The sequence below is a fragment of the Muntiacus reevesi genome, chromosome X, assembly GCF_963930625.1.
Source record: "Muntiacus reevesi chromosome X, mMunRee1.1, whole genome shotgun sequence".
Classification (NCBI taxonomy): domain Eukaryota; kingdom Metazoa; phylum Chordata; class Mammalia; order Artiodactyla; family Cervidae; genus Muntiacus; species Muntiacus reevesi.
This window is the reverse complement of record NC_089271.1, coordinates 11,895,071-11,912,299: the sequence shown is the minus strand read 5'-3', so window position 1 is coordinate 11,912,299 and position 17,229 is coordinate 11,895,071. Positions and strand designations below refer to the sequence as shown.

Here is a 17,229-nt window from a genome sequence, read left to right as displayed (position 1 = left end):
GTTAAATGCCAAGAAATTGTTCTGGACACGGGACCCGCGCAGAGACAAGCATACCCCGCCCACTGCCCGATCCTACCCGAGTGCCGCGATCCGGTCACTCTAATGGCCGTCCCCACGCTCCGCCTCAAGAGGAGGAGCCCCATTCCGCGCCACGCCCCTTGCGTGGTGCGGAACGTGGCGCTGATGTGACGTCACCAAGGGGAGGGCGGGAGTTCCGGCGCGCCGCAGCACATGATCCGCGCCGGAAACTTTCTTCTAGTTAGTACGGCAACGGGCTCCCACTAGCCCCAGCCGGTTTCTTAACGGAAATAGGTCCCAGCTCGCCCACCGCCCAGGATTCGCAAGCTACGAGCCCTCGAGGTGACGCGTCCCCTCCGGGACGGTTGGGTTTCATTTGGGGAGTGAAGGAAGTGAAGGAGGCCCCTGAGCCTGACTTCCTCTGAGGCCAGGAGAGCTTAGAGTTTCGCTATCACATTGTCTTATTTATCACCACTCCGCGGCAAAAGGTGGGCCAGAGGCCCATGAGACCCCCCCCCCCCAAATCAGTGAGAGGGAACGGGTTCCAGAGCCTCTCAGCTCTGCCGTGCATCAGAATCACTGGATGGCTTTAAAATGCCCGGGCCTCCATCCCAGACCAGTTAAGTTCAAATCTCTCGAGGTGGGGCCCAGGTATCGGTTATTTTTATGAAAGCCCCCCCATGCGATTCTGATGTGCCAGGTAACACTTTAAGCTAGGTCTGAAATGTGAACTCCCCTTGCCCACCCAGCCCAGTATTGGAACAGAAGATAGCCCAGGTCAGCCTCGTTCTTAGAAGGATGTCTAGGATATTGGCCCGTCTACTCAAAAATTGGGATTTTCTCTTTTCCCTCGCATGTTGACTTCTATGGGAGATCAGAGGTTTTGATGGAAGTTATCTGGAGAATATTTGGCACCTACAGTCTTCTCTGCTCCTTACCTGTGGAGGTGGAGAACGTCTTTTCCCTCTTTTCTTCCTCAGTAATTAAGTGAAGTCAAACCAGTGGCCAACAAAGTACGTTTTAGCTCTGAAATCTTGAGAGTTCCTTAGTATAGACCAGATGGTTCTGAACAATTTTTTTTTTCAGAAATGATTTTTAAAGTTGTTTCACAGGATAGGTTCTGTATTCAGCTGTTTTTCACCTTAAGTCAGAACATTACTTGAAAGTCTAGACTGAAGATTAATAACAAATCACATTTCTGGCATTACTTTCAGAGTTCCCATGAATTGTGGGGTGGGTGTAACCTTTACGAATACAGTTAATACTAATATAGTTTATAGGAGGAACAGTCCCTTTGGGATGGCTTTGTGAACAGAAATCGTGTATTTTCAGACTTAGCTAGTAACTCTGGATTGGCATAACTGAAGGCAAGTTCACAATTAAGTTCACAGATCTCTGATTATTCGTTGCTGTGCTGGGCAAGTGTATAAACTAAAGCTCCAGAGAGAATTTTCATTCTAAAAGTGTTTTATAGATAGCAAAGGATTATTTTGTTTTTTAGGGTGCAACAGTTAAGGATAGGGTGAGATGAGAAGGATAGGAAGAAAAATTGAACAAAGAAGCATAGCGTAGAGGTTGGAAAATTCACAAAATAGATGCAGAGCTCTTGGAACTTCATTCTAAGTAACTATTTCCAAGTGACTGGTTCCAAATAACTAGTCATGGTTAGAACATTTTTGGTTAATTTCCCATTGCCTGTTGTGTTCATGAGTCAGGAGTTAATTTTGTTTGGGGGCGTCCTCATATTTCACACAGGGAATTGGTGAGTTAGTGACATGGAGATTGGTGAACTTGGGAATAAATACACTCACAAATCCCTCACCCTTGCTGACAAATGAAACAGTGCCATTCAGTGGATGCAATATGATTTGTATGAAACAGAAGAATTGTTAACTATCCTTTCAGCCTTTCTGCTTCCCCACCTGTGCCTTCTTTGTGATATTGCTTCTTTCTGCAACAACCAGAAGAGTAAACTGGGGTTTGGGATGGAGGGAATGAAGAGGAAATCAAACTCAGGTTTGGGGCTCCTTCACCCATCAGTTTGAACTGTTAGAGGCAGAGAGGGGCAGGCCTTCTGAACCCCAGTTCGTGGCCTTGTAGGAGGCCTGTTCCTGGCAGAAATGGAGCTTGGCCTGCTGAGGGTGGGAAAAGGCTGTTCAGACTTGAGCCATCTCTGATGTCCAAATCACGGAGCAGCGACCATGCCAAGCCGCAGGAGGGAGCCTCTGAGGGCAGCAAGCCAGATGAATTTGCCAGCCTCAGATTGTAGCTAGGGGTGACAACAAGAAGCTGTGCTCCCAAAAAACCTCCTTTTCTCATTTATATTAGTTGAGGAAGTTGCTACCAGCATGTTTGTTATTGGGAGACATCTTTGATAGGGTTATTATCTCTTAATCCAGAGACTCCATACAACTGCATGTGACTCAGTGTCTGTATTTCAGATTTCTCTACCATGCAATCATTCATTTTGAGCAGTCTCCAGCAGACCCGGTTTTTTTAACCTTGAAACAATGTAAACTGAAGGCCTAATTAGATCCCCCAAATTCTGTGGTTGCCTCGAGAACCAAATTAGTGAGAGCCTTATAGGAAATTCGCATAACTTATTTAATGACCAACACTGAATGTGTTTCTTTGCAAAACTCACAAAGTAAAGTCTTCATGTATTTAATTTTCAGAATTCTAGTTGGGAAAGCAGGATAGAGAGGAAAATCCAGTTAGAGAATATCCATTATCGTTTCAAAGGCAAATTGGTTTCATCTATCTGGTTGCTATGATGTGTCCTAGACCCTATATTTATAAGAATCTAAATAGGCAGTTAAAAGATTGTATACAGTGTGACTGCCTCTCAACAAAGCCACATTGCTTATCAGTGGAAATTTGCAACCACTTGGTGGAAATTTTCAAGAACTCAATGGAAATAGTCACGATTTATTCATTGAAAACCAAAAAGCTCTTGTCTGTTGTTGTTCCTGTATAGTTAGGCATTTTTAAATGTATCTCTCAGGATAAGCAGAGTCATTGAAGAATGAGTGCATTTTTTAAGAAGGGCTATATGGGAAAATGTATCATTCAAGACTCAGAGGCACTGTCTTTCGCCTGTGGGCCTCGGCAGTGTTTCGTGAATGACCTCAATGCTGTTTTTTTCCTTCCTCTGTTGGCTGAGGACAGACAATGAATTGGGTCTCTGTGCTCGCCTGGGCTCAGCTGGGCAGCAACTATTGTGCCATTGTCCTCCCCGGGGAGGGCTGCCCAGTTGGTAGGGCTGTGGGTCCCAGCCTCCCCTGACATCGACCCTCTCTTTTCTTTCAACTCCACCTCCCACTAGGAGAAGAGTTGCCACGCAATCCACGAAGCCAGGCGCCATAAAAGAGTACGAGACGCTCCTGGGAAGGTGGGAAAGATCGAATTAAAGACCACTGAAAGGGCATCTCCCATCTGCTGTTCCCATAAGCTTTCTTTTCTTTGAGATGGTAGTAATGTGTGAAAGTGCTGTGGTAGTATCAAGAATTATTTTAATGTTGGCTTTTCAGAAGCCCCAGCAGTTTTATTAGGTCCTTAAGCTCTCTGTGTAGAAAGAGTACCCAGTTTTAAAAAGTTAATGGGGCCTGTTACTCAAGGAGGTTCTCACCTTCCTTTGTGTGTCGACAGATGCGGTCAGCTGGGAAGGATATGGGTTCCTTCTTCCAGGGAATAGACACTCAAAATTGTTTCCTGCTTCCTATCCCTTGTTGGGTTCCTGCTAGGCCCAGCAACTTGTAGGATCTCCATCAGAAATCAGGGCACTGCATATGCTTTCTAAGCCCTGTTGATTGATCCTGTTTTCCAGGAGTTCGAATTTTGTTTTGTTTTGTTCTTAATTAAGTCTTTAAGGTCTATGTAGCTCTTTAAGAAATAGTCCAATTTGCTTATTTAGTTACAGACAGGGTTCTTTTGTCACCAGTATTAGGAACTGGTCACCATGATTGCTATTGGTCATAAGCAGTTTTCTTTTTTGCACTGGTCTTATTCTGAGCCTGATAGCTTCTGAGCTGTGTGAGAATCTCAGTTCTTCCACTGATTTCTAAGTGCAAAGCGAGGAACAGGTGGGATGCTCAGCATACTGAAGGCAGGGTCTCTACAGCATCATAATGGATTAACATTAGGCAGAGGTGGGCAAGTGATGGCCCATGACTAAGAATGCTGTTTACATTGTTACAGGGTGGTCTTTTTAATTAAAAAAAAAAAGTGGGGAAGGTTGTGTAGCAGGATATATGGCCTACAGGCCCAGAGTATTTGGTCTAAAAATTTGCTGGTATAAAATACCAAGAGTAATACTGGAAATAGCCAGCTAACAATAGTTATAAAGGTCTCTGCAAGCTATTCTTTCTTTAGACATGTATTTCCATACTTTATCATATTTGATTTGAGAGAGATAATTGATTAATTTGTCATTCATTCTCAGGGACTATTTTTTCAACCTAAAGAAAACTTTTTTATTTATTATTTTTATTGAAGTATAGCTGATTTACAATGTTGTGTTACTTTCAGGTATTCAGCAGTGATTCAGTCATATATTCTTTTTCAGATTCATTTCCTTTATAGGCTATTACAAAATATTGGGTAGAGTTCCCTGTGCTATATAGTAAGTCCATGTTGGTTATCTGTTTTATATATAGTAATGTGTATATGTTAATCCCAAACTTGTAATTTATCCCTCCCCTCATTTCCCCTTTGATAACCATAAGCTTGTGTGGGTCTCTTTCCGTTTTGTATATAAGTTAATTTGTATTATTATTTTTTTAAATTCCGCATGTAATTGATACTCTTTTTAATTGAGTATCTATAGGATTTTAGGAATCTTAAAGATACTTAAAATGTAAAAGGATATGACACATAGGTTTTGGAATATGAGAAGGGAAAATAATAAAGCCAAGGACAGAATGTGCAGCATATTGAACGTAGAGCCTGAGGACTCTAAACATGCTGGAAGATGGCAGCAGATTTGACTATAAGTGTCCCAGTGGCCAGACAATGAGGAAAGCATAATCTGTAAAATCGACAAAGTTGCCTGTATTCCCTGATGGATGTAAATTCATCTTTCCTTCATGGCCTGGGTCTTAAAAGAGGCCAGCCTCTTGGCAGATGAAGTGATATGCTTTATAGATAGTCGGTACCCAGGGCTGAATCTGAGTGGCTTCTGATCCAATTGCAGGAACTGGCTTTCTTCATCCCCGCCCCTTGTCCTAGCTGCTTTCTTAGAAAAGTGCTCAGAGTGCCTTTCATGATTTCTGAGGTAGTGGGACATGGCAGTCCTTCTGTCAAATTATTTGTTGAATCAAATGCATACGTAAGTAACCACTTCTCAAATTAGCACTCCCATCCCGTCTTAATCACAGCCATTGACATTTGAACTGCCTGGCAAACATGATGAATTACACTCGAACATCTTAAACAGTTGTCTACTCTGTCATGTATGCCTGACTTCTGGCTCTGCAGAGGGGAGCCTCTCATAAGCCATCTTGTGTATTTGCAGAATATTGGTACTACTGCTTCTAAAGCCAGACTGGACTTTCCCAATTATAAATAAAAACAGGGTTGTCCAGGATCTGCAGTAGTGTTCAATCACAGTAATATTTATTACATATTGGAAGATGTCAGATCTCCCAGTTTGATATAATTAATGTTTACATTGATCTGGTTCTGAGTATGTATTTTCTAAGGTATAGAAGTCTGGATTCAAAACTCTTAATTTCCCCAAGATGCACAGATGTCTCCTAGGCTTTTCTAATTTAATTCCTATGCTAATTGTTAATCTCTGAAACAAATTTTATTAAGAATCACATGGAGTTCACTGTAATGTCATTATGTGCTTCAGGCACTCAGAAAACTGTTCAGATTTCAGTGGTGGAGATAGAAAACCCGAGGGGAGTGAATTAGCCACTTAAAGGCTACACCTTACCCTTTAGCACTCAAGTATTAATATACACTGATTTCTACTATAATTTCTCTTGTGTTCATTTTACTTCTATAGGTGGTTAGCTCCTTAATTGTATTGACTGTTTTCACATATATTTCTTCAGTAGCCTATAAAGCACATAGCAGTTTGCCACACTTTAAGATACTTGCTCATGTTTTAAGCCTTTGTAGTTTCAAACTAATGTGAACATTAGTTTACACTTGTATTTTCACTGCATTTGTTCACTTCCCCCCAGTTTACATTTACTATGTGTGTATGAATTTAGAACAGGTAACAAGAAGTGTGGGCTGTGTTTAGGATAAATTTACAGAAGACCATGTCAGCCCTCTTGGAAATACTCTATTTGAAAGCTTATTATATTTAAAAAACGTGAATCATTCTCTTTAGGCTAAATCTTAAAAGATGTGGTCGATTTAACTTACCAGTTTTCCACATTAACCATAGCAAAACATCTAATGGAGATTACAGAATAAATCGAGTTTACTTCTTAAGGCTTGGAGATTTTCAAGTTCTACTCTATAATTAAGTGAAGTAGGAGAAATAGGACTCCTTCAGTATCTGATTTCCAGAGTTTCAAAACCCAAGTACCTGTTTGCTCAGCATCACGTTGTGTTAGGGGTTTCGTCTCATAGATGCTTAAATTCTCATGCATTATAGGCTATTGCTTTTGTTTAACTTTTTTCTTAGGTACATTCTGGTGTATGCTGGCACTTTGAGAATCTCTGAACCCTTCCTTGAACAGGAGGGGGAAATTTTAAGTCTGTTTTAAATAGGTTGTAAAAGGTGCAGCTGCAAATTAAACTTTACCTTGAGGTGTTTCCTGCCATATCAATAAATCACAAGAGGTAGATATTCGGGAAATAGCCACAAACCTCACACCACTGGACTGACCAGATGTCTGCCCTGGACTTGTTCTTTTCTAGTTTCGGGGCTCTGTTTGGACGTTCACAGTCAGAGATGGAGGCAAAGGTAAGATTTTTCTTTTTAACTCATGAGAGGGAAAAAGGTACATTTTCACTTTTAGAAGTCTTAGTGTCTAATTGCATGATGGAATGGACCAAAGGGATACATCAGAAAGCTATAAGTAAAACACCATGGGGTGCATGGCTAGTCAGCTTCAGTCCCAGGCACTGAGGGCCCACAGGTGTTTAGGGGCCAGAGAGGGAGGGACCAGAGAACATCATCCTCAGTAACCCCCGTGCTTCTTGGCAGGCATTTCTAACTTGGAATCAGTCAGTTCATTACAGCAGGTTGAAAGGTCCAGGATGATAGGCAGTGGCTCCTCATTGCTTCCTGCGTGTCATCTAAAAATGATTATTTAGCTTCTGTCCCTAGTTTATCGTGGGCTGTTACCTCAGACTAATTGTTCAGTGCCAACCTTGTGTGCACTCATGGGCGTGGACCTGTCTTATATCCTCTTTGGCCCCCAGGCGTCTTAATGAGGAGGAGGTATTCAGTAGATACACAGTAAAAAGGTTAGTTGATTGACTGTTTGAAGGTTTCTCTTGAGGCTGAACCCATGTGGTGTCTAGCCTGCAGTCTCTGTTTTTCGTAGCCGGCATCCGCAGAAGATCCCGAGTCTTGGTCCTCTCATCCAGTCTATGCAAGGTACTGGCAGCATTACCATCAAGCCATGATGTGGATGCACAGCCACCAGAGTGCCTATCAGAAGGCGGTGGAATCAGTCCTCACTTCGCCGTGGTACCCAGCCACTGACCTTGCCCAGAGTGCTGCCGCCAAGGGTAGCGGAAGCTCCAAGCCTTCCTCGGCCTCTGGGGACGCCTGCTGCGGGCGTTCACGTCCCAGCAAGCCGGGACTACGAGGATGCAGCACAGAAAAGCCAGCCCAGTTCGCAGAGGACAACGAGAGCGAGTCCGACGACGGCGGCATAGTGTGCGACCTGAGCAACATGGTGATCACAGACGAGCTGCGCCAGTACTTCGCGCAGACCGAGCGGCACCGGGAGGAGCGCCGTAAGTACAGCCCGCCCCACCTCAGGCCTGTCTTCCTGCCCTCATGTACGAACTTCTAACCCCTTGCTTGGGTCCAGGTAATATTCAAACCCAATCCTAAGTCTGGAAAAGCTCTCGTGATGTGGTACCTCACTTACATTAGTTTTCCAGAGTTGTTTCAATATAGGACTTTTTTTAAAAAAAATTCTTGTGGTAGTGGTGGTGGTTGTTTAGTGGCTGGCTCAGTCATGTCCGACTCTGCAAGCCCATGGACTGTAGCCCGCCAGGCTCCTCTGTCCATGGGATTCTACAGGCAAGAATACTGGAGTGGGTTGCCATTCCCTTCTCCAGGAGATCTTCCCCACCCAGGGATCAAACCTGCATCTGCGATGTCTTTTGGGTCAGCAGGCAGATTCTTGACCACTGAGCCACTGGGGAAGCCCTTTTTAAATTCTAAAACAAAAACTTATCCTAATAGTACCTCTATCACTTACTGAATTTTAGGCAGTACACTGGATGGAGTATTTGCATGCGTGTGTGTATGTGTGCATTCCCTAACCTACACAACAGTCCCTCAGGGCTTTAAACCCATTTCACACATGAAGAAACTGGACTTTTCTCACATGTGAAACCTCAGGAGGTTTCTGGACTTCTTCTATGATACCAACTAGTAATTTGCCATTAGGATTCAAACCACATTCTGTCCAATTCCTGTGCTTTTTCATCTAGCACAAGCTTAGGAAGTAGATTTTGTCCCTGAGACCATTAGGTTCCTAAAGTACTGTTGCCAGCTCACTGGTACACAACTGAGAGACTGCCCTGGTGCTGCAAAGCCACCAAATCTTAAATCTCAAGCTCCCTTCAGAATGGAGACCACTGAGAACCTAAACAGAGTAACAAAATGCCTGGTACTTAACCTCTCTTGTTTGATCCTTCACTGTGGCTATCTGTCCCTAGGGTTAGAGAATTGTGATAATGGTCTTATATCTTCAGTTGGAAAGTAGGAATTTTCTTTTTTTAATTCCTTACTAACTTGCCACAAAAAACTAAAGTTGCTCTTTGTACTTTGCTTACTATTAAGATTCACCAACCCATTTACATTTTAAGTGTCTCTAACAGACATACAAATGCTTTTCTCCCTATTACAACCAGTGTGTGTGCTTTGTCGCTCAGTTGTATCCTGCTCTCTGCGTCCCCGTGGACTCTAGCCTCCCAGGCTCCTCTGTCCACGGGGATTCTCCAGGCAAGGATACTGGAGTGGGCTGCCATGCCCTCCTCCAGGGGGATCTTCCCGACCCAGGGGTCCAACCCAGGTCTCCTGCATTGTATGGTGATACTTTACCGTCTGAACCACCAGGGAAGCCCATTACAACCAGTAGGCAGTCTCAATATTGTTTTTATTGCATTCTAATCATATATATTTTACTTACAATTTTCTAGTAAACAGAGGCATAGAAACCTGGGGATGTGCGATTTTCATTTACATCTTGATTGCTCTGTATTTTCCTAATGATGGGTGGGCATTTACTGATGCCCCCTGAGTGCAAGGAACTGAGCAGTGGGCTGTGTGTAAAGCCTCATGGCTTTTAGTGTCTGCCTGTGGTTCTCACTAAACTATTCATTCAGTTGTTTTACTTCCCTTCTTTTGATTAAACTGTTGACTTCTTTTTGCATATCAGAAAGTACATCCAAACAAGTCTTTTTAAAACTACTTTCTACTACACACAGAATACATGTCTTTCCATGATCTTCAGAAATAAATTTTAACTTTTTTCAAAATACATTGGAAATAACCATTAGTCTAATTTAAAAGTATATAAATGGATGAGGGAGGGTCGTCACTGGAGCATGTCCACTTGTGTTTGGAATGCTGTTACAGGCTTTTGAAAAAGAAAATATGAGGAAGCCAGTGCTTATTTCTCTTGTCCTTACCCAAGGCAGAAGAACATGCTTTTCCTGCCAGAAAGAGTGCTACTTTTGTGATAGAAATTGTAATCAAGGATGGGAGCAAAACCCAGCCATCTAAAAGGCCATTTTGAATGACCTGCTAATTTAAAATAAACCTGAAATATCATCTATACCCAAGTGAGGAGTTAGAAGTTTATGAATGAGCGTAGAAGACAAGAGCATCTGCCCTGGAACCATTGTCAGGTCCCCGGGAGGCATGAGAGTTGTCTGGTGAGGGTGAGAACAGGCTTTGGTGTCAGAATTGAATCTTCTCACGAAAGACATGGTCTCTCTGAGAAGCAGCTGCCGGGGCCTGATGCTGCCCCTCCAAAAATAATGGGCATGACTTCACCAGCGCTAGGTTTTCCACCAGCTCTTTCAGTGGTGTACAGGATCAATATGTGATCCTCGGAGCAGTCATGAATGATGGCACTCAGATGTAAGTAATTGGGATGCCCATAGTGCTTTCCAATCCATTACCTCTGCTAGAAATGCTCACGGAGGTTCAGTTAGACACACAGCTGGGAGATGTTTGAATAAAGAAATGAGGGACCTGCATCGTGTGAATACTTGGTTGACGTTGTTTTGCTCTTCGAGCCACTAGAAGCTATTTATTCAATCAGGGCAAACCCAGCCCTGCACATGAATCATTTAGAGAACATAGATTGTATCAAATATTACTAGCAAGGGAAAACGTACATAAATTTGAAAGATTTAGGTTTTTCCGGATTACTCACCTCCACAAGAACTTACACATTTTATAGTTTAGTGTCATCTGAGTCTTATTTAATGTTTTCTTGGGATAAAATCCTTTAGCATGGACAGCGTGTTCTTGTTTGTGATTACTGTTCTTCCAGAGAATCTCTAATTTCACATATTTCCATGATAAAAATTTTTTTAAAAATTAACTAGGATAAATAAAGAACTCCTCTTGTGCAGGGGTAACAGGCATGCTTTTGATGGTTATATATCACATTTCCTTAATGGATATTTCTGTTATTTAAAACTTCACTGGTAATATTACTTAGGGAAGATTAGATGGTTGTGAAGTTTTAAAAGGTTGACTGTGTTGTCAGATATTTCTTAGGAAAAATAACTGTTAGGTTAATAAAGGCATCATTTTTAGTCATAAATAACCATGAGCTGAGACTGTGATGTCCTCATCCTAATACTTAGAGAAGGAAGCCCACCAAAACAAACACCACTGTTGTCTCACCGAAAACCAGTCCAATATTTTGGGGGTAGATGTCAGGTGCAAACAGGGACATTGTCTCAAAGAGCATAAACTGGTGTGGGAAGAGAAGACAAAAATCAAGTTTAAAAGGATAGTAGAAGAGCTCTCTGGGCTGCGGGTCATGGGTAGCTTTGCAAATGAGGGGAAGAGCCCGTGGGCTCAGCTGTCAGAGGAGTTCCACCAGGTGATTGTGGAGAAACGGAGTGTGCACTCGGCTTTGAGGTACTGGATCCGTGTGCAGTGAGAGGGAGAGAAAGGGGTAAGTGCATGCCTGTGCAGCACTCTAAGTGCTGTTCTTACCGAAGGGCCCAGATGTGGTTCGTGTACGTGTGATGGGCGCGTCTGCTCCGCTCTTGGGTACCTACACCCACTCCTCACCCACTACCCCGAGCATGAAGGTGTAGACTCTAGGCTTCCTAGTGAGCCTTCAGTCAGTCTGCTGGAACCCCAGCCCACTGTCCCTGGAAAACCTGGAGGATATAGCGAAGTCAACAGCCCAGTGTTTAGTGAGCCATCCTGGTTTCACCAGTGAAGTTCAAGTATAGGAGCAAGCTGACACACCATGTGTGTCTCATCTAGTCCAGATGTTCAGATGGGCATCAACCAGTCTGTGAGAGGACATGTGTGAATGGCCATAGGAAAATGGAAGGGAGGGCTGGAAGTGCACTTTCATTCTAAAACTAAGCTGCCCAGCTAGCTCATTTGGTAGAGCATGAGACTCTTATTCTAAAAGTAAACATGGAGATTGCCCGTGGACTTCGGGATTACATTTGTCATGGAGTCAGGGATGCAGGCTGAGGAGGGAAGACGACCCATCAGAAATGGCTTCAGCTCTTGGCAAGTACCTGTGTTCTGGGTGTGCTGCTGACGAGCCAGAAACAAGGCATTAGTGATATAAATCAAGTCTGTGCTTTCGCTCAGTTGTGCTGAGGTCATTAATCCTGGCAACACAGCAGAGAATATAACCAGACATGCTAATCCTAGAAAAATGGGGGAAAATCACATTCTTTAACACTCATTTGTCTTAGTGCTTTGTCCTCCAAAATGTTCTGCCTTTGGGCTAATTATCTGTGGAATACTGAATAAATGTTTTCCTGCTATGTCAGAGTCTCTGAAGTCCAAGTTACCTCCCATGATAGTTTTTTCCTTTATAGACTTTAAGTCTACATTGGTAGCATCATGTGAATGTGTAGATTGAGGTGAAAATATCAAGGTTATATATCCTGAACCCAGATGGAGTCCAGTAGAGTTTCTCCCTGATACTGTTTTTCCTGTTTTAGCTCTATGTGCATGTTAAATTAATTCTGGAATTAGTTTCCTAGTACTGTTGTAACAGATTACACACACTGTGTGATTTAAAACTACAGAGTTTATTCTCTCACAGTTCTGGAGGCCAGAAGGACAAAGTCAAGGTGTCACCAGTGCCACACCTCCAAAGGTTCCACAGCCTGCCTCCTCCAGCTCCTGGCAGCTCCTGGCTTTCAGTGGCTTCTGGTAACAAGGGTGCCGTCTCTGCTGCTATTTTTCCATGGTTTCCCCTGTGTCTGTATGTGCCCCGTTCTATCTCACATAAGGATACTCTCATTGGATTTGGGATCCACCCTAATCCAAAATCATCTCAATCCTTAGTTACATCCCCAAAGTCCCTGAGGTTTTGGGTAGCTGGAAATTTGTAGGCTGTTTACCCCGCTACAATGCTGTTTTAAAGGTGGACTCAAGAAAGATACTCCAGTTTGTTTTAAAGCAAGTTGCCTTGGGCAAATGCCCTGCTCGAAAAAAGGTGCTTAGTAACACTGAGTCCCACAATTGTTTTCAGGAAAAATGACTGACCTTTGTGTGACAAGGGCCAGTTATGTCTGAAGTGTGATGTTCAAGTCCTCTGCTTGTCAGCCATCTGGTTGGCTGAGCCCTCACCTTGTTTTGACAGAAAGAAAAATGGCCAGTGATTGACAATCCTTTCCTTCACTGGAACAGAGGAAGCAATAAATAGAACCCAGAATAAGTGGATGCCCTCAAATGAGTATTGAATCCTGAAGTTTGCTTGGATCCCTGGGTCAGTGTGCACTAAAATACTTTCATGCGCCACCTGTAGCCTCCAGTCCAGCCAGTCTGAACGTGCTTGGTTTTAAGCTGACCAGGTTTCAAGTCTATATTAATAGTCTAATGTTAGAACTTGGGTGTGTGTATGTAAGTAAAGGTAAAGCAACTCAAATGTAAGGGAACAAAATCAGACTACAACTCAGTAGTGCCTCTCCCCAGGGAGATTCAGAGGCCCTCCGGGAGAGGCTCTGCCCAGTGCCTTTTGAGAGTTGAGCATCTGTTTCTCTATCACTGGGTTGTCATTTTTCTCCAACAGCATCTAGAAGGAACAGTTGTTTACAAAGAATAATGTATGACCTTTGCCCGAGCTTTCTGTTGACAACCATTTCTGACCACCTGCTTTGGGTCAGGCATTGCAGCCTCCCCCAGGGCTGGGGAGATGGGGCGAGTAAAGGCCAAAGTGCCCTCCCCAGGGTGGACTCCCACAGGTAGGCCTCTGGTGCCTGGGGACCTGCTTCCTGTCTCTCTGCTCTATGTTTGAGGGCAACTACCCACTGTGCAGGCTTCCTAGGTGACACTGGTGGTAAAGAATCCACCTCCCAATGCAGGAGACATAAGAGATGTGGGTTCAATCCCTGGTTCAGGAAGATCGCCCGGAGAAGGAAATGGCAACCCACTCCAGTATTCTTGCCTGGAGAACCCCATGGACAGAGGAGCCTGGTGGGTTACAGTCCCTAGGATCACAGAGTTAGCCATGACTGAAGCGACTTAGCACTCACGATGTCCATGAGATAGTTTTTGTCAGAAGGGCAGCAGAAGAAGCATCATAATAGTCATGGTAAGTTATAAGGAAAACAAATAAAGATGCAGGAGTTAAAAGGTTAAATTCACATTTCTGACGGCAGAGAGCAACACTAAAGACCACGAAGGTTCCAGTGTTTTTTAAAACTTGTAAATGCAGAGACTGATTTCAACAGGAAGTTCAACATCTGTTGTGTCACTAAACCTATTGGTGAGAATGATGGTAGTCTTAGGACAGGCTTGAGAGTGAAAGGCCCAGGGTCTGGAAACTACTGCCCTCCATGTGCACAGGCTCTGAGGGACTGTGTGAAACTGTTTTCTCAGGGCCTGAGGACTATTAAAGTGTCGTAGGCTGTCACAGGCAGCAGAGGGACTCTGGTATCCCTGGCTTGGGTGGAGATGCCAAGCCTTCAGAAGAGAAGTCCCTGGCCATGATGGGGGGGTGGGGGTGGGGTTAGAATTGAAACACCAGTATACCCATATGAGAATTGAACATCTTAAATCCTGAAGTTTCAGATTTGCCACAAAGACCAGAAACGAGACACAAATGCCTGTCGACCTCCCATTCATTTGTACATCAGGCCAATATTTTGGTTTAGTTCTGCCTTTTACACTAGGTCAATTCTATCTTTTGTATGGATAAGGTAACAGTTATATTGTATTTCTTCTGCTTGACAGTCATTTGGATTATCCACATACTACCTCCTTATATAAAAATAAGCTGTAGGTATGCTAAGACAGAAATGGCCACATGCATTTTTAACATTTCCAAGCTTATAAAACTCCTCTCCAGCTCCACGGTGTGATTTATAAATGAATGAGATTTGTGAGTGTCTGTACCTAGCCACATAAATAGCATAGGCACATAAATATCTCGCCATTCACTTGATGTGCTCATTCTTGTGTTCCCTTCCATACTGAGCTTTCATTCTTTCTTTTTTTTTTTAACCAAGGACAAAATGATTTATATCATTGTTTTATTTCCTAAAGCCATCTTCAGTCCTTACTAAGTAGCATTTCTCTTGGTAGCAGCAGTGGCTACAAAGGTGTGCATTCTCTGTTCTTGACAGTCACTTACAAAAATCTCTAAGTTGGGGCTAAAAATTAGGTTTTGTTGACATCTTTATGTTGTTTCTAGTTTACATAAGAATAAAAGTTGTGCTACTAGGACTTATGGTAAAAACAGAGAGGAGAGGATAACCTGAGTAAATATGTGTTGCTTTACAAGAATCCATTTAGATGAGATCAGAGCGTTTAACCCACTGTCATGAACTTGAGCTTAAGCTGACCTAGAGTGAAGGGACAAGCCCCATCTATCCCTAAGGAAGGCAGCTGGTGGGCTACTGCAGGCAGCACAGAGGCCTTCCTGCCGTCTGAAGAAGCATGCTTTCTCGGCCCTGTCCTACCTTTGGCCAGCCTTGAAGCCCATTCACCTTTCCTCACGTGGTGTGATTTGTGTTGAGGAGGTGTGCGGGGATCGTCGCTCATCCTCGAATTCTCTAGCTGCTAGCGCTCACCCTTTCCCAGATGACCTCAAACCCACACCTCTTCCACAGACGTGATTCTTTTTCCCCCAGCAGCTTATTTGTGGTGGGAATTACTACTACCTACAGCCCTGGATTTGGCAGAGAGTGTTCCCTTTCCCAGCTGGTCAGGTCCATCCAGTGTTTGAACCCACGAGAGTACCGCTGGCTACGCCTCACGGGGCAGCTTGTGGGCAGCCGTGTGGACCCAGAGAGACCCGAGGGGCTGCGTTTTTCTCCTCTGTTTTTCAGGCCCATTGCTGAACGTGGATAGTTTGGGGTGCTGAGTGAGTGAGAGATGTGCTTCCTAAAGGAGATAGTGGTCACCCCACGTGGGTTATGCCTTAGAGTCTGAGAAGCTCCCAGCCAGTGGGTTAGGGCCAGGTGCCCTGGCAGTTAGAAACGGAAGGCAAAGAGAAGCGAGGGCCAGCTGAGACGACCCGGCTCACGGAACATGTTGCTTGCTTCCCAGGGCGGCAGCAGCAGCTGGACGCAGCGCGCCTGAAAGACTACGTGAATGCTGACCACGGCCTGTACTGCGACAAGCGTGGCCGCTCCGCGCTGCCCCCAGCCGAGCGACCTGGAGAGCGGCGCCAGGCTGAGATGCAGCGCCTGTACGGGGCCAGTGCCGCCAAGATCCAGGCTATGGAGACGGCCATGCAGCTCAGCTTTGACAAGCACTGCGACCGCAAGCAGCCCAAGTACTGGCCTGTCATCCCACTCAAGTTCTGAGCCCCTCCCGGGGGGCCCCCGCCTGCCTCTGCCTCTGGTTGCCTTTCATGGTCGCCTTCTCCCCCTCTCCCGTGGCTCTTCTCAGGGAAAGGGGGCTCGATGCTGACAACTGAGCACGTTCACCAAAGTCCCCTGGGGGCAGTGATAAGGCCAGCCACCTGGGAGTGGGCAGAACGCATCCTGTTGCAAGTGAGGTTTTCTTTTGACATAAAACGATAATTTCGTATCCATCCCGTTGGTTTTGAATGTTAATAAGAGTGACCAGTTCATTAAAGTTCTTACTTGGAGATCCTGCCTAGTCATTATGTTTCTCTTTTCTTCTTTCTTTAACCCAAGTGAACTAGGCAAAGGTTTTCAGGGGCTCACGTGTCCCCCCCCCCCCAACCCCAAGTCCTCTAGCCCCGATGCAAACGATGCAAACTTGCTGGCCCAGCAACACAGAGCTCATCAGAGTGTGTGTGCTGTCAAGGGCTGGAGTTCCTAGTTCAGGCTTTCAGGCCGCATGGTCTGTGTCCCGACTCCTCAGTTCTGCCCTTGCAGGAGGAAGACAGCCAGAGATGGTGACTAAAGGCCTGGGCATGGCTGCATGCCAATAAAACTTTATTGATGAAAACAGGCCAAGTTTGGCCTGTGGGTGGTAGCTTGCCAGCTCCTGCTCTAAAGGAATGAGAATCCGTGTCTGACGCCCTTCTGGTTACCTGCTTGTCTCGACAGAACTTGGAAGTCATCCAGAATTGAAAGCTGAGGACAGTGATTCCCAAACCTGCTCACCTCTGCAGTCTCCTCAGTGGTAGAAAAGGTGTCATTGAACTCTTACTACATATAGCGAATACTGTTTTGATAAGAGAATATATTTCAGGGAACAAAAACCTAAAAATGGATGTCTCAGTCCATTTATAAAAGCCAGCTGCCTTTTAAATAAGTTATTTTGGTGCATTGCCAGGGTGAACCGTGCTGACCTGTGAAGATTAGCACATCCATCAAAGGTTGGTGAAAAGATAGAGTATTGACATGTTTCTCCCTCGA

General features: G+C 44.4%; 1 protein-coding gene across 1 annotated transcript; it reads left to right on the top strand.

The window, feature by feature from the left end:
* The first annotated feature begins 204 nt into the window (after window positions 1-204).
* On the top strand, window positions 205-16,490 carry GEMIN8 (gem nuclear organelle associated protein 8). Its single transcript, XM_065915599.1, has 4 exons — window positions 205-360; window positions 6,898-6,943; window positions 7,530-7,947; window positions 15,944-16,490. The coding sequence occupies exons 2-4, from the start codon at window positions 6,932-6,934 to the stop codon at window positions 16,201-16,203; spliced, it is 690 nt and encodes a 229-aa protein (XP_065771671.1). The 5' UTR covers window positions 205-360; window positions 6,898-6,931; the 3' UTR covers window positions 16,204-16,490.
* The last annotated feature ends 739 nt before the right edge of the window (window positions 16,491-17,229 follow it).

Excerpts from the sequence above, each read along its gene's own strand:
- GEMIN8 (XM_065915599.1), top strand. Across the intron at positions 7,948-15,943 it reads GCGGCACCGGGAGGAGCGCC|GGCGGCAGCAGCAGCTGGAC; the intron begins GTAAGTACAGCC and ends CTTGCTTCCCAG.